We start from the raw sequence: 25,212 nt of genomic DNA on the forward strand, positions 1-25,212 counted from the left end.
ATTGCTCAGAAAAAAAAAAAAATAATAACATTACCAGTAGTGTAATGGTCAGAAAAAAAAATCTTAATGGACGACAGTAGAAAGTATAAACTTTCAAGACATAAGACGTCTAGTTAGCGGGTGGAAAAAAATAAAAAATAAAAAAAAGCTGAGTGACAGGTAGAGTCGACGCTGACAGATGTAAAAATTTACATAGTGACGCTTGTTAAAATACCTTGTTTTATTTTATTTATTTTTGCTCTTTTATACCCTATTAATTTTTTGCTTTTATACAAACTTGTAAACTTACAGTGAAAGTGATGGTGGGGAGGTGGGAGTGGGAGGGACGAAGAGAAGAAAGAAAATGAAAGAAAAAGATTTTTTTAAAATTAGAAGGAAGGGAGAGAGGGAGAGACAGAGATAGAGGAGGAATTTTATATGAAAATTAATATTAGGCAGCAGGCGGTGCCTGCGTATGTTGGAGACAACCTTCGACGTTTTCCGGCCAGTCGCAAACATTTTCATTCGGATTGAAAACTAAATTTACCGGACACGGCATGTGATGTTTGCGCTCACCCTCGCACATATAGTACATCGTGCAGTCGTTTTTGTCGGGGTGGTAGGATATGTGATTGTCCTCCTCGTCACAAGTTACTTCGTTGGCTGTAAATAATAATTACGTTATTATAATTATAATTATAATTATGATTATGATTATTGTTGTTGTTGGTGTTTAACTGGGTCACGAGTTGTGAAAATGCCTTTAAATAATAAAAGAAAGGTTGCTTACGGTCTTTGGTGGTGTACTTTCCGCTCCTGGAGCTGGTCTCGTAAGGACCTTCGTACTCTAGTTTAACTGAGTAGTTTAACAATTCATTTTTCATCGTACTTATCAGAGGGTATTTCCCCGCGCCGCAGGTACCGCGGAAGTCGTCCATGTCCACGGACCAGATCATTATGCCACCGAAGCCCTCCTCCTTCAGCCAATTCATCTGAGTGAGAAAAAACCAAAATGTTTTTTTAAATTATAGGAATATAAAAATACATATTTGATAATTGATAATAATTTGTAATTAATTAATGAGCAATATAAGTATATAAAGTCACACGTTAGAGTCAATGCTAGATCGCTCAATAATCGACATATCATTTCCCATTGGGATGAAGATTTATCAACTAAATTGTTACGGGAATATTTGTGTGTGCATGCGCTAGTTCATTTGTAAAAAATTGTGTGGAAGGGCTGAAAGTACTTGATATTATTTTTGGCACACTGTAAAAAATCCAGAGTCAATCCATGTCTACGGATATTATTTCAGTCCATATTAACTCCGATTCAGAGTTACGTTGTCGAAAAAAAATTACTCCGCATATGTAAATATGGAGTTTGTTTTTTCAGATAAATTTTTGGAGTGATCTGGATTTTATTTCAATTCACATTTACTCCGATTCAAAGTTTTAATATTAAAATAAAATTCCCTTTGGAGTAAATTTTACTCCAAGGGGATTAAATTTATAAACAGACATCCATATTCACTCCGAAAATTTTTTACAGTGTAAGCTCCGAAAATACTAGATATTATTTTGGGCAGGGCCATTGTTTTCTTTGACTTGCTGTCAGTCATATCAATTAAATGTTTGCTTTGGGCGATGGTAAGTCAAAAAAAAAAAAAAAAAAAAAAAAAAAACAATATGTGAAATATAAAATTAATAATTGAATGTAAATGAATGTTTTTTTTATAGAACTATTTGGTTTTGCGCAAAGGTTTGTTTGTGTAGTATAAATTACCTTATTAATAAGACTTCTCTCGTCATCAAAACCGACCCATTGGTCATCTCTGTATGCAAACGGCACCTGCTGTTCGCTGTCCCACACAAGGGTCGTGTTGTCCTCGTTCAAGAAACTACACACCTAAATAAATATTAAGTATAAAGTGAAATGATATTTAAATATTTATAATAAAAAAAAAATACAAGAGCGGGATTTAAAAGTAAACTATACCGATGTGATAAAAATAAAATGTTTTTAAAATAATAATAATAATAATAAATGAAAAAAAAAATGATAATAGTGCACGGCACGAAAGTAAATGCAACGAAGTATTATGTGAATTCTTGTCTTAATTTCCATAGAAAGTACCTCGTAGTAAGAGAGAAAGCCAGACTCGTTAGTAAAGTTCCCAGGAACTCCACCCCCGGAGGCTGGTGCACCGATGTCAAACTTGTCCTTGTCTACCAGTGTGAAGGATCTTCCGTACGTAGGCATTCCTATCATTAGCTTCTCCTTCGGCGCTCCCTGTTTCACCCATTCGCGAGCACTGTAATCCTATTTTCAGTGGAAATAACAAAAAAAAACGATATTTAATTTAAATTTATAAAATAAATTCAAGATTTTTTTTTTAAGTCTATGCTAAATAACAAACCAAATACATTAAATAATGATAAAGTGAGCGGAAATAAAATTTATTTTTTATCATGAGAGATGAAAAGTTTGAGTTTAGGAGAAAAAAAAAAATGATAAATGCTGAAGTTAATAAAAAGTCGTGAAATGCGAGTACAAAGAGAGAAAAGTGTTATAAATAATATTAAAAAACGAGTATATATATGTGTATATATATACAAGTGTAAGGATAAATATAAATATATAAATATGTACATAAATAAAAATAAATAAGTTAATTAAATAAAATAAAATTTCTTTTCTTACCACCGTGAGTTTCTTTTGGTAACTTGTGGCGCTTTCTAGGGGGTAAAGTGGACTGTTATGGCCAACTTGCCTCTCCCAGTGTCCATGGAAATCATATGTCATTACGTTTATAAAGTCCAAGTATTTTGAGATTTCAGGGACGTCGTAACTTTAAAAATAATAAAAAAAATTCATATATATATATAAATTGTGTAAAATCTTTTTGAGGAGTTTTAATAAAAATAAAGAGACAAAAAAAAAAGTTGAACAAATATTCTATAAAGTAGTTTTGAAAAGTTATTACAGCGCGAGTAAAGCAATTTAAGCTTGAGAGAAGCATTTTATATCGAGATGTAGAGTAAGATTATTTACCCAGCGGCAATGGCTTCAAAACTCGCTGGTACTGCCGCTGAAAGAATCAATTTAGGTTGGCCAGAGTCTTTGGCTTCGCCTTCGAACGCAAGTCTCAGCTCTTTCAGAAGATTCACGTAAGCGGCCTTGTCGTCTGTACCTCTAAAACATCCAATGCACACACATATATATATAGATATGTATATATATATATATATATATAAATACATGTGTACATGTGTACTCGAATACATAAATTTAAAAATATTGACATTAATGCACAGTAGAGTGTGAGAGGTAATTTATTAATGGTCCTTGCTCGTCTACTTTATAGTTTTAGCTTGACATTAATTTAATCCATAGAGTACTTACCGCGGATATTCCCAGTCGACATCGAGACCGTTAAATTTGTACTCCCTGAGGAACTCGATTGCCTCATAAACGAACTGATTCATACGGAATGTATTGCTGGTGAGTTCTTTGAATGGCGTTGAGCCGAATGCCCATCCACCGATTGCCAGTAAAATCTAATTAAAAATTTTATGTTAAAACTTTAATTACTAAACTCTTCTTTTTTTTTTTAGAAAAATTATTCTTGTCATTTTTCGTCCAATGGATTTATTAATGAAATTATATCCCGGATCTTAATATAGAAGTGTCTAATCAATATTTCGCTGCTACTTTACATCGCGAAAACTCGCAATTATTTCGTATAATTTTTTATTAAATTAATGACAATATTATAAGATTTATTATCGAAAATTAAAGCTGCATTGTCAGTAATACTTAAGTTAAAATACACTTTAGAGAGTAATTTAAAAGTTCTATATCTATTAAGCTATAAAACAAATCTATTTTAAAAACTTTCTACCAAATCCGTTTATATTTTTTTTTTTTATGAATAAAATGAAATTATTTTTTAAAAAATTCTTAATCCCGATAAATCAGCTGAGGATCTATACAACTTTCGGTCTATTGTAATGTGATAAACTTATTTATTGCCGTGAGATAACTAAAAATATATAAGACATGAAGTGTTAGCTTATAAATTTATGTTTTAAAAATTTATTTCGCGGCTGCATTGAAGGTTAATGGATCTGCAATCCTTTTATAGGACTATTGTTGCGGGAATTTAATTTATTATTTATTTTTCGAAATTTATTGCCAGATGGCGGAAGGAAGTGGGTTTAAAAACAAAAACTATTTACTTTTATGTCAGGATTTTTTTCTCTCAGTGCTATTAGGCGTTGATACATCTCGGGATCCTTCTCGTTGCCCTCCACGAGCAAGTGATTTTTCAAGGTTGCAAATGAGTAGACAACGTGGGTGCAGAGACTCGGATCAATGTCCTCGGGAATAAATCTTCCAGCACCCCCGCGTTTGTGCGCCCAGTTTGTTAAGTAACAGAATGTCAGTGGCTCACGTTCTAAATAAATTATTATTCTTATTATTATTGAGGTAAAATGGGTCTTAAAGAAATATCATTAATTTTTTTTATTCAACTCAAGAAAAAAAAAAATTAATATGGGACCCAATAAAATTTTCAAAAAAAGTACTTTTGTACAAAAAAAAATTATGAATTAATTTGAGCAAAATTTACAGAAAATTATTGAAATAAAATTTTAGTTTCAATTTTGAAATTTTTATGTAGAAAAATTTAAAACGACTCAAAATTTGACTTTGAAAATTTTTTTTTTAAATTTTAAGTCCAACTTCAATTTATAAGTTTCAATAAATCGATTTTTTTGTTAAAAAAATTTTTTAGCTGTCAACTTTTCATCATTTAGCTGTCAATAAAATTTAAAAATCACTGTAGCCGAATTTTTAAAAATCATTTCAAATTTTTACACTTGATTTCTGTATGACCGATTTAAATAAAAATAAAAATCAATCCTTAAATTTTTTTTGCAGTCGTAGTTAATAAATAATTGCAAAATGTCTATTGTATGTAATGACATATATATGGGTTCAAAAAAAGTCGCTCAGTAATTTAATGATTGACAGTTCGATAACGTCACAATAAAACGACAGTGTTACAATTCTCTGAATACTATACAACATTATTATCGACTTTTTGTCCAATACTTTTACTTCTATCGCAATTATTTATCCGTCATCAAATAAAATTAACCAGACTATAAATAGGAACCAAAAATATTTAAATAAAATTAAAAAAATAATAACCTCGAGGCGTTGAATTAATGACTAGCGACGTCGGTTTGGACACTTTTTTAGCCTTGCTAACAACTTCTGAGACAGCGATCTTGTAAGGCTCTGGTTTTTTAATGACAACTTCAGTAATTGTCGCAGCGACGGCACTCCAATCAACGTCTTTAGCTTTGACGCCGCGCGAAACCCCGTTAAGTTCTTCTCTCATTGCTCCTATCAGAGGATACCTCACATTTCCGGGGCACGCGGTCCCATTGAAGTCGTCCATATCTACTGTCCAAACCATAGCGCCACCATACCCCTGAGCCTTTATCCACTTCATTTTACCTCTAATTGACCTCTCGTCATCAAAGCCCACCCACTGGTCTCCCTGCACCAGATACGGCACTTTCATCTCGTCGTCCCACACATAGGCCGCTCCATTCTGCAGCATCTCGCATATCTAAAAAAATTTTTACATTTTTTATTTAGTTAAAACTTTCTTATCTAAATATTTTAAACATCCTTTTGTTTGCCAACTATTTTATTAATTTAATTACAAGTCAATACTTTTTTTTAATTAATTTCAACTTTTTTTCATACAAAAAAAAAAAAAGTTTACACAAAAGCTCAGTGTATTTCCACAAAAAAACCCACTTCGATTCTAGATAACAATCTGAAAGTTTATTTTAAAAAATAGGTCAGCCATTTTTTTTTACCCAACTATTGCAAAAATTTAAACATGAAAACTCTGTTGTTATTTTTTAACAAATAATTATTTTTTTCTATAAACAAAATAAATAAGCAAATAAAAAAAACCATACAATTTAAAAGTAAAATAATACTTAATACTTTTAAACAAATTACGGAAGTAGACAATTATTTAAAAACCGCAGAAGAATTTAAACCATTATCGTTAAAAGACTATTTACTTTTTACCTTTACTGTTATTATCATCGGTACTATTATTTAGACATGAAATAGAAGATCGCTTCAAAGATAAAAAACTAATAGGAGTTGAAATAAAATAAAATAAAATAAACAAAAGTTTTAAAAAGTAATGTAAATAAGAAAGCGAACCTCATAATAGGCCAAGAATCCTGACTCTTTGGTATACTCTCCGGCTTTCCCGCCCCCACTAGCCGCAGCATGGACCCGGAAGTTGTCTGTATTGGACAGCGTAAATGATCTCCCGTAAGTCGGCATTCCGATAACCATCTTTTCCTTGGGAGCGCCCAGTCTGACCCACAGTGCCGCGGCATTGTCGACACTGAGCTGCTTCTGCCACTCGGAGTCCAAGGAAGAAGCGTAGAGCGGAGCATTGTGGCCGGTCTCGCGTTCCCACTTGCCATGGAAATCGTATGCCATCAAGTTTATGAAGTCCAGGTAACTAGGATTATTAATTACCGGTAATTAATGGATTGACGGAGTATAACCAAGAGGGTGAGGGTGAGGGTGAGGGTACAGAATCGGTAGTCGGTAGTCGGGAGTTGAGAATAGAAGGGGTTGATAGACTGGATGGGAGTTTATATGGAGACAAAGATAGATGATGGGGATTATTTATACAGTCGAAGCTTAAATTACGTGCGACACAATGTGTCTGGATAATTATAACTGTTCCTGATGCTTCTGCCAGCGTATCCTGGTGTATATGTACATCTACGGCAGAGTGGAGTGACTAGCAACCGGAACTTTGATAGAACCGGACTATCGCCATAATTCTATCAATTAGCGATTCTACCACTTGATCTGGGACGCGTTTGCTGTCGATGTTGATTTATTGCACCTAAAGAGCTGTCTAACCAATTAGTACTGGTGATTACCTCGCTACTGCCGGTACATCATATCCGCTTTTCACGTTGTCCGGGCCAACTGGTACTGCTGCGGTCAACAATAGTCGGGGCTTCTTTCGTTCTTGAGCTTCTGCCTCGAATGCCTCGCGTAACTCTGTAATTGTTTTTTTTTTTAAATATTAATAATTACGTTAATTACTTTAATTATTGATAATTATCACCGTTGACATTGTTATCAATAATAATAATAATACTAAAGCCCATCAATTAATTAAACCAGTGATCGATATTTAAATTTTTTATCTCGTCTAGTGATAGATACGAAATCCGTCGTTTCATTTTTGAATTGAACGTTTTAATGGATTGAGATTTTTTTTTTTTTTTGGTAATTTAATTAATTGACATATTGACAATTTATTTTAAAGTCTTGAAAGGATCCAATAAAAAGGATTGAAGGCGGAAGTATTCGCTTTAATGCTTTAATCAACTCGTTTATAATTGGTTTATTTAATTAGTAAGCTTTTAGTATGGATATAGATGTATATAGATATATATAGATGTATATGTACCTTTTAAAAGCAGAACGTAGTTCTTTTTGTCATCACCGCCCTTCGGATACTCCCAATCGATATCCAGCCCATCAAAGTTTCTATCGCGGAGATAAGGTATCGCGCTGTAGATAAATGTCTGTCTTGCGTAACGTGTCGATGACATGTCTTTGAACTTTTGCGTTCCAAAGGACCATCCACCTATTATATTTTATTATTATTATTTTTATTTATTTTATTATACCTTTTGATTACATTTTTTCGATATTAATTACTCGGAAAGTATATTTTTTTTATCGTCCTGTGTAAGGGTTTATTTTGCAGCAAAAGATCTTGGTATTTGATAAATTTATATATATTTTTTTAATTAAAAAAATTGTTTCATTGCAAGCTATTTCCTAAAAGATATTTGGTATATTTATTTATGTAGGCTAAGAATTGCAAATTTTTTTAAAATAAAAAATTGCGGGATTTATTTTTTAAATTTTTCTATAAAAAAAAAAAATGATGGTTACTGATGACAATTTTTTTAAGTTTAAAAAATATATAAAAGAAGTACATCAAAACTCATAAAAATGAGGATGACAAAAAAAATTTTTTTTGGAAAATTTTTGAGGAGTCCGTTGTGCCCCGGTCTATGTAAGAACCTGGGATATATAAGACATCATTTTTAAGATAAAAAAAAAATTGACGTTAAAAAATTGTTTTATTTTTTGTAGAAAAACAAAATGGGGCAAAATGGTCAGTCAAGACCGTGGGCAGTTTTTAATTTTTATTAAAAAAAAATTTATAAATTTTTTTTATGTTCGTTGTTTGAATTTTTTTTTTAAAAAAACTAAAAAAACACTGAGGTAAAATGGGCCATGATTGTAAAAAATTTATAAATATCTGCACTGTTAGAGTTGATCAATTTACCCCACTCTTTTCTTAATTTTTTTTTGTGTCAATAATGGCGTCTGATTTTATCCGGAGTTCATATAGATTTGTTTCACTAGTTAGGAGAAGTTTTCATAAATTTTAGAAGTCCAAACTTATATATAAGTAAACTAATGTATATTTTATGAGAAAAGCGATTCGAGGTCAAATGACATAAATTTAAGTTTCAAAAAAAAAACCGATTATTGTTTAATAAACGATGAAATGAACTCGAAAAAATATCAGCAATTAATCATTCCGACACTTGGTAAAAAAGTTGTTCGAAAACGAGTATAAGCTGGTGATCGATTCCCGGTTTATAAAAAGCGATCTCTTTAAATATTACTTACCGATAGCAAGAAGAATTTTCAAAGACGGATTAGCTTTTTTCAGCGACATCATTTTTTCATACAGACCGATCTTTCCATCCTTAGTCTCGTCATTGGACTCAAACGAAGTCAGTTTATTTTTTTTCAGCCACCCAAACGCGTAAATTATGTGCGTGCATAATTCCGGCTGGATGTCTTCCGGCATAAATTTCCCGATTTTCGTTCTGTACTGCGACCAATTCGTGTAGTAGCACACAATCTAAAAAGTGACAAACAGTGAAAGTATTTAGCAAGTTTTCAATTTACTGCTTTTCCCAGGTACAAAAATTTCAAACCAAAATAATAATAAAATTTTTTATCAGCCGAAAAAAGCCCAGATAGGGGAAACAAGACTGAAAACTATCTAGGCTCAAAAATGGCCGATAATTGAGCCTTTGAAAAAAAACCGAAAATAAGCCGGCTCAATTTTCGGTCTGTTTATGAAGAATTTCAAAATTTCGGTGTGTTTTCAGCCAAATTTCGGTATTTTCCAATAAAGTTCTATGACTTCGGTCTTTTTTTGTCCAAATATTTTCACACGGAAAATTCCTCTACTTTTTTGAAAAAAAAAAAAAAAATAAATAAATAAAAAGAGACAAAGAGACAATAAAGTGCTATTGTATTTCAAGATTTAAACCGCGTCGTCTTATATTTCAGTTAATTTATATAAAGTATAAGGTTCTCTTATAAAGCAATACTAATTTAGCTGAAAAACATTTTACAAACTGACTTTTGCTTCTCTTTGATCACTGTACCTTGTAATCATTTGACTTGCCACTGCTACTGGCAGAGCTGTCGCTGGTTGGCTGGAGCTCATTTTTCGTGTTCTTTGTACCCAAACGATTTCGCGTGACTTTGAATCTGTTTACACTCGCTGAGACTTCTTGATCGCTTGTCAACGAACCTGGTGACGATGTCGTTGGCCTGCGGAACCTTTTTCTCGCACCTGATTGCCCATAACATTTATCATTTAATTAAATTCAATACTTCAACCCTATAACCACCCAACTATTTTCAAATTTTATATTCAAATTTACCGATACGATAAAATTTATAAAAATCGGGCTTTGGAAATAAATTTTTACAAGCAACATAAATACTGTCGCGCCTTCACCGAGCTCTGCTCGTCTTAGCAGAATAAACTTTGTTTTTAAATATTCTCTTAAATATTTCAATGGATTTGAACACCCGTGAATTAATGCTTCACCTAACATGAATAAATATATTCACGAATAACTTATATACATATATTTATATAAATGTTTTACTATATATGCATACACATGTTCGTATAAAAAAAAAAAAAAAATTATTAAAAAAAAAAAAAAAAAAAAAAAAAATTACGATATACGGTAGCAATTTTTATGACCCGTATATTAGGCAGGATAAAGTTACATTGTCCGTAATAGTTTATATCGATGTACATAAAATCCTTGTAAATCCTTATTTTACATTCAAGACATTAATTTTTATTTTGTTCCATATTTTTTTATTTTTTTACAATAATAATATATTTAAATTTTATTGTTACTACTTGTGCTATTTTTATATTAAATTTAAAAACCTTACGTCAGAGATTTTTCTTCTCAATATTTTAAAATAAATTTAGTATGGAAATAAAATATAAGAAATAGAAAAAAAAAAATTTATAATCAAGAAATTTAAATTAATTAATAATCAAATATTCTAAGAGTATTTTTTCTGCGGCGTATTGATTTGAAAATAAAGTCAGGTAAAGGAAAATAGATATGAAGAAAATAAAAAAAAAAAAGGTTACACAATATAGAGTATAAAATAACAGGCGTTACCTTCCGCATGATTGGTAACTTCGACAAGTAGAAATAGAAAAGCCAAGCAGATAAACGCAGCCGTCCTTGTTGTACCAGACGACACCTGGAAATAAAAAGAAAGTGGTATGGATCAGTGAATACTCAAGACGTAATTTACTGTCTGACGTATAATAGACATCCCAGAGACTCAAAACTCGCGAATGAGTTTTATATTTTTTTATATGGATTTTTGAAATAATTTTTAATGAAGGGTATTCTCAGATGTGCTCTTCACTTTTGAAAAATATTCGATAATTTTCAATTGTCTGTTTTATTATTTAAAAAAAAAATTGAAGCACAAGTTGAAAAAAGGGTAGATTAGTTCAAATTTTGGCGCGAAATAGATTTTTGAAAAAAATACTTTGTTTCCGGATGAAAAAGTTCAAGCCGAAAATTTTTTCTCACTCGAAAAGTGGCCAGTTCAGAAACTAGCTAAACTGAAAAATGGCAGATGATTAGGGTAAAAAACAACCGAAAATAGACTGAGTTTTATTTTTCTTCTGATTCATCATTTAAAAAAATTTTAATATGGTTATGACAGTTAAAAGTCATTGAATAATTTTAAAAAGGAGGGAGAGGGCATTGTCTGAGAATGCCTTTAAAACTCAGTAATAATTAAAGTTAAGATAAAATTACGTAAACTTTATGCTTGATAAAGTTATTCATAATATCAAAATATACAATATGAATAGAGAAATGGGTAACGTCTATCAAAAGTTATTTTACTGACAAGCATATTGTTTTATTAACAGGAACTTATCAAAAACAAATTAAAATTTATTAATTAAATATATATTGGAAAATGTAAGCCCCTTAAAGATGGCGGGTAAAATTGACTACAGAATAAATTTTTTTAATTCTTCGATAGTTGATTTTATTTTTATTATATTACAATAAATTTATTTTTAATTAATGGCTTAGAAACTAAAAAGTAAAACTGTTATTTTTTTTTTTGTTAGAGATCCATTTTGGCTCATTTCTATAATTAGCTGGATTTCAATATGAAAGACATGTAATTTTGCAAATGATAAATGTATGTTGGGTAACGAATGTTGTTTCATATATAGCTATATATATATATATATATATATATACATAAGTATATGAGTATGATGAATGTAAGTACTCATAGAAAATGATATGTATTAAAGTATAATAAACAGAGATGAAATAGAGGACAAGATTAAATAGAGAAGACACACAGCAAACTGTACTGTTGATTGCATCGACATTGTCTCTCGCCTTTTCATTGTACTTCACACCATCTATGCAACAATGTGGCTTAGTAATTACAAACGTATATTCATTTTCATTGGTAGCTAGTGGAAACTAGCTGGGGCTGACTTGTTGAGACAGCAGTTAGTTGTCGTATGAGACAAGAATAAGAAGAAAAAGGGATCTCCTCCTGTTTTGTTGCCACTGTGGATGTAGATGTGGATGTGGATGTGGATGTGGATGCTGGTGATGTTGATGATGAGTATAAGCCAACTTGAGACAGGTACATCTTGTACAAATAACCCTTTTAAGAGCTAACTAACGATCCGGCAATTTGTCTTTACAGACTTGATAATAGATTCATTTGAGAGCTTGATTGTCAATCAACAGCTCCTATATGTCTTTATTATTATTATTATTATTATTATTATTATTATTATTATTATTATTATTATTATTATTATTACTATTATTATTATTATTATTATTATTACTATTATTATTATTATTATTATTATTATTACTATTATTATTATTATTATTATTATTATTATTATTATTATTATTATTATTATTATTATTATTATTATTATTATTATTATTATTATTATTATTATTATTATTATTATTATTATTATTATTATTATTATTATTATTATTATTATTATTATTATTATTATTATTATTATTATTATTATTATTATTATTATTATTATTATTATTATTATTATTATTGTTATTATTATTATTGTTATTGTTATTGTTATTATTATTATTGTTATTGTTGTTATTATTATTATTATTATTATTATTATTATTATTATTATTATTATTATTATTATTATTATTATTGTTATTGTTATTGTTATTATTATTATTATTATTATTATTATTATTATTATTATTATTATTATTATTATTATTATTATTATTTATATCATTTGAATTACATTTAAATAACGCGGGAAAATAATATTGTATTTATTTTATTTAAATAAATTATTATTACAATTATTTTATCACTTTATATCACGAAATGTATATATATCGCAATTATGTATATAATTAAAAGAAAATTAAAATTTAATCTATGCTATATATATATATATATATATATATATATATATATATATATATATATATATATATATATCTTCTAGAATAATAAAAATTTAACCGTGTAAATTTTTTTTAAGACTTCCATAATTATACAATGATGAAAATCAATGTTTCCGAATTAATGATGCAATTTGTCTCATAAATTTAAATGAGAACAGAAATAAACAATAGATTCTGGTGTTAATTTTAGAGAATAGATTTGAACAGTCAAATTTAAATTACATCTTATATATTGGGTGGTAATACTAGGGTAGGAAGCTCATTATTGATATTTTTCTATTTTCGCTCGCCAAAAATATTTTTTTAAAATATGGAAGATAATTTCATTAACTCAATTATTGAAGATATATTTTTGTATAAAATTTTCCTCATTAAATATGTAATATTATATAAGAAAAATTGGAGCAAATTATCAATATAAAATAATTTGAATGGTTAAAAAATCTTCGATAAGAAATGTTCCATTTATTATTCAAAAGAAATGAAATTATGTAAATTTATATTAATAGCTAAAGTTATATAAGATCTGTCTTGATATTTTTATCTTAGATCAAGTGAATTTTCCATTCAAGCCTATGAACAATTAAGATATGAAAAGTTAATTATTTAATTACCAATGGTAAAAATAATTAATTTAATTATATCAGTATTTGAATTTTAAAAAAATTTCCGCGGCAAATTTAAAAAATTTGAATTTCTGATAAAAAATTAGTGAGGAAATTATTTAAATTTAAAAATTATGTTTACAATTTTATGTAAATAAAATAAATCGTGGTACGAAAAAATAAAATTTGAACCCTGAATTATTCAGGTCACGATATTTTGTCTTATATTTAATGTACAGTATTACATTAGACTAATTACTGTAATTTTTAATCAACCCCGAGGCTCTTAAATATGGAACCAACATTGCGAATTAATAATTACAAAATTTTATTTATTTTTTTTTTGGTGTCTTAAAATGATAATTAATTATATTTGAACTAATTAATGGTCAAAATTTAATTTGAATTAAACTAATTAATACTTGACAAGATTTTAATTTTTAATTTCCAGTAAAAATTTATTTTATTATTATTCTTCACTGATTCTTAACTAATGAATTATTTATTTTCATAAGAACAAAATTATTTAATGATAGATTTATAAAATAATGAATCATTGATTTTTTTTTTTATTGAATAAATGAAAAATAAATCAAACAATTGTAATTGTAATTACTGATTAGTGTAATTTTTATCTTAGATAATAATTGATGTTTTAATTTTTACAAAAAAAAAAAAATCAATAATTAATCGATTAAATAAATTTTTAATAGTAATGGAAAAAATTTTATTTAAAATTCATTTTAAAGCGGTAGTCATTTAAAATTCAAAAATTAATTTAAATCAATTAATCGACTTCTTATGTAAAAATTTATTCAAATTTTTTGGGGGCTCAAAATCACTTGAATGATTTTCGTCTAACTGTAAACATGTTATGATAACTTTTGTGTCTTAATTAGTGATGTAAAGCTAATCATTTTTTGAATTTAATGCCGATTCCCGCGAAATGAGAATAAAAAATTATTAAAAATTTGACCAAAAAATGACCGAAAAATTTTTGACGGTCATTTTCCATCTAAGTAGTTGAGCAAGCCAAATTTGTTTATTATCGTCAGAATTTTTGGATAAATTTTATTTTGAATATTTAAAATATTTAGGTTGCATATAAAATAGGGTTTTTTTTTTTTTAGAGGAATTTTTGTAAAAAGAAAAAAAATGCTCATGAATTTTTGTGACTGACCAAAAAAAACAAATGACGTCAATTGTTCGTGATTTGACCAAAATTAAAAATGACCGTCATTTCGCATCACTAGTCTTAATAGATACTGAAAAATTTTCTACGACATTTCTTTAGTTAAATATCTTACAATTTAAATATGACCAAAACAGGTAAACTTGTTTATAAATAGTGCCGCGGGAAAAATAATTTAGATTTACGACCTAAATTCCGCATTCTGCTTAGACCAGCGTATAAATTTTTTTTTAAATTATTTAAATCTCCGTAGATAAAAAGTAAAAAGAGCAAACTATTAAACTGAAATTTAAAATTTAGACTCAAAGGCTTTCGGAATCTGATAAAAAAATAATTTTAGATCTGCATCTATTTAGTGATCACTAGATATTTTTGAAATCACGAAAAATAGATTATATTTTTTTATAAAAAAATGTTTACTGGGAGATTGGGGCAAGTTGGTCATTGCCTGCAAGATCCAAAATTTTTCGTAAAAAAAAAAAAATTTTTCAGTCATTGTACAGTATCACCAACTTACCCCATTGTCATTTTATCGATCATTTAAAGAAAAATCTCAAGTGGTGTCTCATTTTACCCCGTTTTTTATAATTTTCCTTAGTTACTAAAATAATCTGTTTGTTTTAAATAAATTTAATTTTCGCGGCTTATTATCGAAAGTTATAAGCCGTAGTCGTGCATACAAGCAAAGTTACTGGCATATATATTTCGTAATCCATAAACTAGAGTGATAGTTATAGTTTACGATAATGTATTATAAATAATGAATATAAACTTTTTTAGTTGAATGACGCAGCGATTTATTTAAATAATTAATAACAAAGAGAGATGCGGAATGCGTACAACCTTGCGCGCCTTGCTAATCTACATTTTATTACATTCGTTATGCAACAACTCTGTTGAGAGACACCGCAGCATCTTGGAAGATTCAGAAGCTCTGGGAGTTGCTCCAATGAGAAAAAGATAAAGAGAAATGTTTAACGGGAGAAAGATGATAAAAAATAAATTAATAGTTAATACGAAGAAAAATAAACTTAAGAGAAAGATAAATAGTCCGCTTTTTTTTTCTTTTTTAGTGCTCTCAGTGATCTCAGTAATATTAATAAGGTAAGCAAGTTCAGGAAAACTTTTTTATATTTTTTATTTTCATAAACATTTATTAATTCATTTTCTCGAAGAATCGCATTAATTATGTTTGTATTTAATTATTATTTCAAGTTTATTATTTATAATAATTTGACAATTGATAAATAGTCATTTCAAAAATTATTTACATTTTTTTTCAGTCATTTTTTTAATGCCTCAGGTTAAATTACTGTCTTATATTTTTATGTCACATTAAATTATTTTTTAATTTTAAATTAGTTGACTCAAAATTTTTTTTAATAAAAATTGTCTATTCATTTAAAAAAAAAAAATTTACTGACTAATTTAAAGATTGATAAATATATAAAATAAGTTTTGTATTTTGAAAAATTTTCTGTGCATTTTTGTAAAAACAAATTTTGATGTTTAATCTTCTCTTAATTTTTTTTTTTTTTAATTTTAGAAAATAAATTTTTTTTGGGTAAAATTTTCGTATTTTTTAATCAAAATTCTCTGAATCCTAGAGAAATAATCCTGAAAAAATAATTTTTAATATGAAAAGTTGATTAAAAAAAAAAAAAAATTCACCGAAAATGTATTAAAATTATATGATTATATTCACAACAATTTATCAGCTGGATAATTTTGAAATAGTAGTTTTATAAATGCAACTGCGGTACAGAATGATGATAAAAATAAATCTGTATTTTTGAAGGCATTTAAAATATAAATTTAAAATGAAATTTCACTCATCGAAATAAAAGTTTTATTGAAAAGTATTGAAACTCTAATGCATAGCCTTTTTTTGAATAAATGATATCAAAACGCTTTCCTTTGATGTCCGCAAAAAATTTCAGAATGCATTTAAATATTTATTCATTTTTACATTCCCTGTTTCCCATTTTAAAAACCATCCCAATATTCCTCCATAGAATTTAGTTACAATTTTTATAAATAATATATATATATATATATGAGACTGAGCGACAAGGTAGTCTGGGGCAGTAAATAAATTTGATTATTATAGTTAATCGTATTTTTTGGTAATAAATATACAATGCAATTATCACAGAGTAATAGAAGTTGTATGTGATTAGAGTTATCTAGTCTCGTTACGGTAAATAAATCACTGTTTGAATATAACCAATTTATGTATTATTGGTAAATGTGATAATCATAGTTATCGCGACAAAATTTCTCTATTCTCGATAAATGTAAACAACAATAATTAATGTTTATTTATAATCATGTATATTAGTAATAACTAGATGTGTCCTAATAATTTTAACTTACAAATTACTCCCGTCGAATCCAATAATTTGAATTTTCAAAAAATTCAAATTATTTATGTTTTTGAATTATCTTAAAAATTCAAATTTTTCTATACTTCATTACAAGTTTGATAAAGTTTTAATACTCGAAATTTGAATCGAATATTCGAATTTCAGTCAATAACGCTGAAATTTACGAAATATTCGATTGTAAATTTAAATTATTAAAAATTTTAGTCATTTCTGTCTCAAAATTTAATTTTTTTAAATTTCAAAAAAGTTAAATTATTGAAAAATCAAATTTTCATACTGTGCAGATTCAGAAAATTAAAAATTTTGATTATTTTTGAGACGAATGATTTTTTTTGTTTAAAAAAAAAATCCCAAATAGCGTAAATTCAAAACTTTTATACTAATCAGTAGTTTTCTAGGAAATTTTCCGGGAAATCCTTGAAAAATTTCTATGTTATTTTCCAATTCCACTCTACAGTATTTGTATTTATATTTCCACTCGTATTAAGATTTTACCTTAAAAAAATTTCGAGATTGTCTCAGATTTCCAAGCGACACATTTTGAATGTTTTTGAATTTTTCATTCCACCCCAGAGCGAGAACCGCAAAAAAATTTAAAAAACGGCATTTAATTTTGTTTTAATGGTAAACCATAAGCAAATAATATTGAGACTTTGTTACGGTTTAAAATAAAGGTAATATAAAATAGCGTATTGTGTTGGGAATAGAACCACCGCCACAGCCATCACTCGTGGCATACATTTTATTTGCCACCGTTTATTGCCAATTCTACAGTTCTATTCTCTTCTGCCAGCTTCAGGCTATTCACTTGACGACTGCTGGCTTATACTTTTAAAGCTTTTGCACGTTACACACTCTATACTCTTTACACACATATATATTTATATATATATATATACCTGCTCTATATTGTACAGTTTATTCTGTATTCTGTACTTGATACCACAACACAGCGGGTGAGCTAAGGATCTAGTGAGGAAGAAAAGGAGTAATGCTTGGTCGTTGTCGTTACCCTCCTGAATTTTCTTTGGTTGAAAATTCAACCGAGTACTTGCTCGTTTGTACTCCCACTTTGTCTCGGGAAAATATATGCTCTGAATTTACTATTTGCATTTTATATGCAGATAATATGTATTTATAAAATGGCTTGAAAATAAAAAAAAAAAAATATATATATATATGTATGTATATATAAATGTATGCATATATATTTATAAATATGTGAAAATAAACTGACGTTATTAAAGAATAATTTAAGCATGACATAATAAGTTTTTTAACCAAAATCCTCTTGCATTTTAAAGAACTCGTCGTCGCCTCTTCTTGAATTTGAATAAGTAATCATACTCCCTAGTGCTTCACTTTTCATAATAATAAAAAATAAAATAAAATAACGTGTGGCGAAAAGAGCTGAGAAAGGCTCTCGCGGTTTTACCGATTCTGAGTTCCTATTTCTAAGGACATTTTTTATTTCTTATTTTTCTCCCATTCAGAAGGTATAAAAAAAAAATAAGCATTTTTTTTTCGTAGTTGACGTGAAATTATTGCAGTTTATGGAAAAATAATTTTGTCAAATTAAAAATTTTACGTTATTTTAACACGACTCATTATTTTGTTTGTTTTAGAATGTAGGAAATTTGAAAATGAGATTTTGAATCCAGAATGTACTAGAATATTTAAATTTTAAATTGCGCGGAACGTTTTCAATGTTTCTGAAGGTTTCAATGTGACGAAATTTTTTGCATTATGAATGTTAAAATTAATTACGGCAAGTAAAAATATTTAAAATATCAAAAACTGGTTTGCTTGACCTCTTAAAATTCAGCTAAAAATAGTCAGCTCCAAAATTATTATTTTTTTTTTCCATAGAATTTTTTTTTGGTTACAGTTAAAAATCAAAATTTGCATTTTTTTGACTTACCCTAATATATAGAGGGTGGGGGGAGGCGCAAAATTTTACAAAAAAATTTTTATCAGTCATTTTATGATAAAAACTATTCCATTTTTTTCAATCTTTTCAGGGAGTATTCCATGTTGCCCGCAAAAAAATGAAAATCTTTTTTTGACAGCTGAAAATTTTTTCTATTCACTTTGAATAATTAAAAAAAAATATATTTTCTTAAGTACCCATTTAGCCCCTCCCCCTCTCCTCCATATAAAAAAAAATGTAGATAATTTGAAAATAGTAAAAGGTTGCATGAATGTATTCCTCAATTTGAAACTGAATGCATAAGAATAAGATTGTTTGGTAAAAGGAGAGTATTAAAATTCATGGATGAATAAATATCATGTAATACCATATCGAAGTTATTATCTCTGTTTTAGTCCGCCGGTTTTACTGCTGGTTCTTAATAAAGTTCTTAGCTGGATTGTACTCCTATCTCGACAATTCTCTTTACCGGTGTATTTTTTTATTTTTCCTTTAATTAAAAAATAGATAAAATAAAAATTTAATTAATGACACAAAAGAGCAAAGGACAGAGATAAATACAGAGAGAGACGGAACTCTCAGGCAGAAGCTGAGAGCAAAGCTCGGCGGGTGTAATTTTTGAGAAAGCGTTTCTTGAATTAAACCGGTACATTCACTCATCTTGGAGAACAATTTTTATCTACTTAGCAGGCCATCGAGACTACAGCCAGAAAGTCTGAAGGAAATTTATAGACCGTGTCGACTCGGCGGAAGTAGGAAACCAAGAGAAAAAAAAACTAAAATAATAATAAAATAAAAAAACTTAAAAATTCTTTCATGACCTGATTTTTTTTGGTCTTTCATACTTTTGGTACTTCTTCTGGTACTTGGTACTGTGCAAAAGATTCTCCGGATGGCAACGTACGTCTGGAGACGACACTCGATGGGTTATATATTCATACAAGTCGATCACCCAAACTGGACGTACAAAGTACAACCACATCTATACCTCTACGTATTTTTTAATATATATATATATATATTGTAGGATGTATATAAGAAAGACGTCAACTTTGAAAGTACCGTTCATTCCCACCAGCAGCTTCTATCGCACAGCTTTCCTTTTGATCGTCCAGCGTTACGTTTACTACTATAGATGTTCACGGCTCGTTTCTTATCATGAAAATACCTCAGTGCATCCACAAATGTACGCTCGATAATCCAAGTAGGAAGTGACGGATATCAAAGTAGGCATTGAATTTAACATCTTTTTATTTTTACTTATTTATTTGCCTATATATATATATATATATTTTTTTTTTTAATTTTGCAGTGATGTAAAAAAATGTAGATGCGGTTGAATTTCACTCCTCAGCTCATAATAATGAAATTCAATCCTACCTTGACCTCCAACAAATGCGGCTGACTTAAACGGGAACGATATCACTTGAGATTTATTAATGCGTCATATAAAGTTAGAGTATCTTGTCATACTATTTCTTTGTCATTTTTTATTATTTTAATTTAATTATTTTTTTTATTTATTACAGATCAGTAATTGAATTTACATACATATTTATAGTAAAAATAATAATGATTAAAATAAAGTATGTAAACATCGTAAAAAAAAAAAAACAAGAAATTAATCATATAAATTTCTAAAGGTCGTTTACTTGTAGTAAAATAAAAATGTTAATTATCACAGTGACCTAGCGTGGGTTTTAAAAAAAAATAAATAAATAAAAATTCCGTGCTACGCTGGTTGGTTATCCGTGACGTATATGTATATATATGTATACGAATATATGTCTAAAACATGATAAAATATTCAGATGTTACGTTCTCTGGATGCGATCAAGCATCGAGGATCCGTCGTATCGTCCACATCACGAATAAAAAGATAGTTTAACGACGTAAAGAAGAAAAGAGAGGGAGAAAGAGAGAGAGAGAGGAAAAAGCAAGAGCTTGCTGTCAAGTAAAAGAGAAATAAATAAAAGAAAGAGTACAAGAGATTGCTTTCTAATCTACATAAACTATTCGCATGCAATTCTACTATGAACGACTGCTACTAAGTAATAGTAATAATAATAGAAAATAACAGTAATAATAGTAATTATAATAATAATTAATAAATAATTTAAAAAATTACGAGTTCAAGTAATTAACGACAGTAAAAAAAAATAAAAAAAAAAGTCTGGAAAAAAGTTTAATTAGTTAAATAATTCTCGCGAAATAATTGCCGGGCATTTAAACACTTTGTCGTTTTAAAATGCTCGTAAAAATAAAAGTAAATAGAAAAAAAAAAAAAAAAAAAAAAGAAATTGTGGGCTTTGTTACGACAAGCGGTGTGAAGCGGACAGCGATATTTCTCGACTTATATAAGCTTACATGTTGGATTTAAGGCAGGCAAGCAGGCGAGCAGACAGTCCGGCTCGCCGGCAGGTGAGTCTTTTGCCTGGAAACAACCTGTTGACCATTACATATCAGAGTATATATTTTAAGTCCCTGACAAATTTGCCGATATAACAATTTCTCTATTGCTAAATAAACATCTAGACAAAGATGACCCACCTGTCACCTTCACCCAATAGCTAATCGATGTAAGCATCCGAAAAATCAAGCCACCGTTTACTTTACCGCGAAAATTAAAAAATAAACGAAAATAAAAGCTCCCTCAAAGTTAAACTTTAAACTTGACTCAACAATTTTCCCGTTCAATTTATCATCCGAAAACTTTTCTTATTAACTTTTGAATAAAAAATTTTTTTTTTACGACTTTAATTAGTGACGTTGAAGCTAATTAAAATATTATCCAAGTTAATTAGCATTAATTAGGGTATCAAAGTTCAATCGATGTTAAAAACTATTTTTAAAAATTACTTTTTAACTTTTTTTATTTATCTATCAATAATAATAATAATAATAATAATAATAATAATAATAATAATAATAATAATAATAATAATAATAATAATAATAATAATAATAATAATAATAATAATAATAATAATAATAATAATAATAATAATAATAATAAAAATAATAATAATATTTAATTATTATTATTCAGCTGTTCAATTTTAAAATACAGTAAAGAACAATTTTTAAAAATTTATTTTTTATTATTTTTTGTTCTAGTGGGGTATTGTGAACATGACTTTTATTAAAATTTCAAAAATTCTACAGTCAAATTTCGATGTCTTTTTTTTATATATTTATTCAGTTCTCTTATGAAACTGACCAAAATACCCTGCTTGTTTACTTTAGCTGATAGTTTATAGTACCAATTATAGCGAATATATGTGATTGATTTATCTGCAGTATTTTTTTCAATAGTCTTCGTATCATCAAATAGGGTGACAAGATGATCCTGAAGCAGACAATTACCAATTTTTGGATTTTGTTTTTTAACAAATCAATTGCAAAAATGAAAAAAAGAAAAAAATGCACATTTAGAAAATTGTCAAAACTACATGTGCAATTTTTAAAAATATTTTTATTTTTATAATTTGTCGTTCAAAAAAAAAAAATCTAAAAATTATTAGTTGTCTAACTTCTGTTTCATGGTAAAAAGTTATTAATCATTTAACATAATAATAATAATAATAATAATAATAATATTTGTATGAGAGATATTATTTAATATGCAAAAAAAAAAATGTCATAAGATAATTATTGATGCAGCTCACGAGTGTTTGATCGTTTTCACCACTTCCGGTGAGGGGTTACGAGTAACGACAAAAAAAGGTAAGAAATGTATTTGCTTAGTAACTTATGAAATATGTAAGTGTTCAGTATATATACATATATATATATATATATATATATATATATATATATATATATGAGTACATAAGTGTATGAAGAAAGAAACAAGTTTAACGTTTTTGTAAAAAAAAAAAATTATATATATATATATATATATATATATATATATAAAAAGTAAGAAGTAAGATTAAATCCATTATAGGTTACGACCACTTTCATCAATTTTCTTTTTACCTATTAAAAGACTCGTCTTAAACATATGTAATGACAAAATCCATATAATAGCAGTAGAACTACACGATCCCGGTATGTGGAGCTGCCAGTAGATTTAAAGTCGTCTTGGCTACTTTATAAACGGATATAACATTAGATTTAATGTTTGATCTTATCTTTCGGGAAATAGGTCGAATTTAGTAAAGCAACTAAAGTGGAAATGGGAAATAGCTTTTTTAAAATATCTCCAAAAAAGTTACTGAGATTAACAACAAAAAGTTTCATATATATATATATATGTATATATAGATAAACATAAGCATAAATAAAAACAAAAATAAAAATACAGCCTCGAGTACGAAACAATTGTATTCTATTTTGTACAAAACATATGTAGCTACCAAGTGCTCACGGTAATGTGCTTTCACCGAGCAAACTGAGCACACCAAGTATATTCCGTTGCTCCATTTTACCCTCTCCAAGTAAAGTTATACACGTAGTTGCCAGCAACCAGATCTTTACACTCTATTCAACGGCATTGAGATAACAAAAAAAAAAACAAATAAATAAAAATACTAAAACGTGAACGGATTACTAAAATAAATTCGATCTACTTTTAAATATCCCGGTAAGAAAAAATATATAACATTAGCGGGAATTATAAAATATTAAAAAAAAACCTGCCAAAATTACGTATCACCGGGTTATTGAACGATGAAAGTGAAATCCAGATTTGTCTGATAGAAAACGTGCGACCGCAAGTGCTGGACCTGTTTCAAGTTCTTGCTCAATTTTTTTTCTACTCCATTTTTAATAAAAATATTTTTTATACTTTTTGGGCACGTAACCGAATTTCTTCAGCAACAACTTCATTATCTAATCAATACTTATTTAACTCGACATAAAATTCAATTTTGTTAATTAATTTTTAGAATTTAAATTATTAAATTCAAATTTACGCGGGAATAAATTAATGAGCATGCGCCTTAGATTCAAATTCAAACTTACCATTTTCGACTGGTTTTTCAAACTTCGTTACAGTGTACTAAACTTTTTTTTTGTTTTTGTAACTTTACAGCAGTTGTGAAATTTGAAAAAAAAAAAAAAAAAAAAAACCTTTTACACTAAAATTAATAATGATAAAAAATTTGAATTATTCAAATGTAAAATTTTGAATCACCGCATTTCACTTTTTATTATTTGACTCACGTTAATAAAAATTTGAACTAAACGAAAAATAAAAAAATATAATAAATAAATAAATAAAGTTAGTTATTGATGTGTAGGGTATCGGGCGTTGTCTAACACTGACAGACGTTCAGGAAATACTGAAACTATCATTCTCAAATTTAGTACTTGCTCGAGCAATATTATAGACAACAATTAAGCCGCCTTTCATTTTAACTATAGTGGTGAACACCGTTATGTTTCTGTGTCGCGATCCCCACCGTCACTATCACTTTGATGTATATATACGTATATATATATATGTTTTTTGATGTGAATGTAGGTATCTAGACACTGTAAGTGTAAGTGTATATTATTATATTATATGTATGTATAGTCCCAATGAAGTTAAATGGGAACGCGAGAGAGTGAAACGTCGATCCTATACTTCGCGAATGCATTTATAATGTTTACGTTGACGATGAGGGACATCGAACCAGAGTTAAGTGGTGACTGACAACCAAAAAGAGAGACGACTGTCTGCAGATGGATTTTTTATATTTTTTTATGAGCTATTGGTTCTTTATGGCTTCTTATCAACCGTTTGGACGTCACATATTAAATGAAAAATTACTTTTCTTACGGGTCATTAATTGAGAGAAACGATGACATTTTCTTAAATCACTAAAAAAAAAAATATTTCATTTTCCCTCTCATCCCTTCACATTCAAAAAATCAGTAGTAAATTCGAAGCGATTACAGATTTGAATTTGAATTTACTCGGAGTTACGGAGTCTAAAAAAATGACTCCGTACACGGAGTTAAAGATCTTGTTTTTCAGCGGAGCTATTATATAGAAATTTGAATTTTATTTAAATCTGCATTTACTCCGATTCAAAATTTAAATCTTAAAATAAATTTCCTTTGAAGTCAATTTTACTCCAAAAGAATTTAATTAAAAAATACTAGTTTCGAATTAACTCCCCTTCGGAGTTAATTTTACTCCAAGAGAATTTACTC

At 28.1% G+C, this 25,212-nt stretch overlaps 1 protein-coding gene across 1 annotated transcript; it reads right to left on the reverse strand.

Moving 5' to 3' along the window:
- Nucleotides 1–11: 11 nt before the first annotated feature.
- Nucleotides 12–24,404, reverse strand: LOC103575128 (probable chitinase 10). The gene is made up of 16 exons (XM_008554782.3): nt 24,034–24,404; nt 10,597–10,681; nt 9,544–9,734; nt 8,771–9,008; nt 7,527–7,706; nt 6,988–7,111; nt 6,245–6,554; nt 5,201–5,627; nt 4,225–4,442; nt 3,389–3,543; nt 3,038–3,178; nt 2,687–2,834; nt 2,120–2,305; nt 1,769–1,891; nt 770–971; nt 12–642 (listed from the first exon to the last, which is right to left on the reverse strand). The coding sequence occupies exons 1-16, from the start codon at nt 24,034–24,036 to the stop codon at nt 431–433; spliced, it is 2,943 nt and encodes a 980-aa protein (XP_008553004.1). The 5' UTR covers nt 24,037–24,404; the 3' UTR covers nt 12–430.
- Between the last annotated feature and the right edge of the window lie 808 nt (nt 24,405–25,212).

Source organism: Microplitis demolitor, chromosome 7 (genome assembly GCF_026212275.2).
Source record: "Microplitis demolitor isolate Queensland-Clemson2020A chromosome 7, iyMicDemo2.1a, whole genome shotgun sequence".
Classification (NCBI taxonomy): Eukaryota; Metazoa; Arthropoda; class Insecta; order Hymenoptera; family Braconidae; genus Microplitis; species Microplitis demolitor.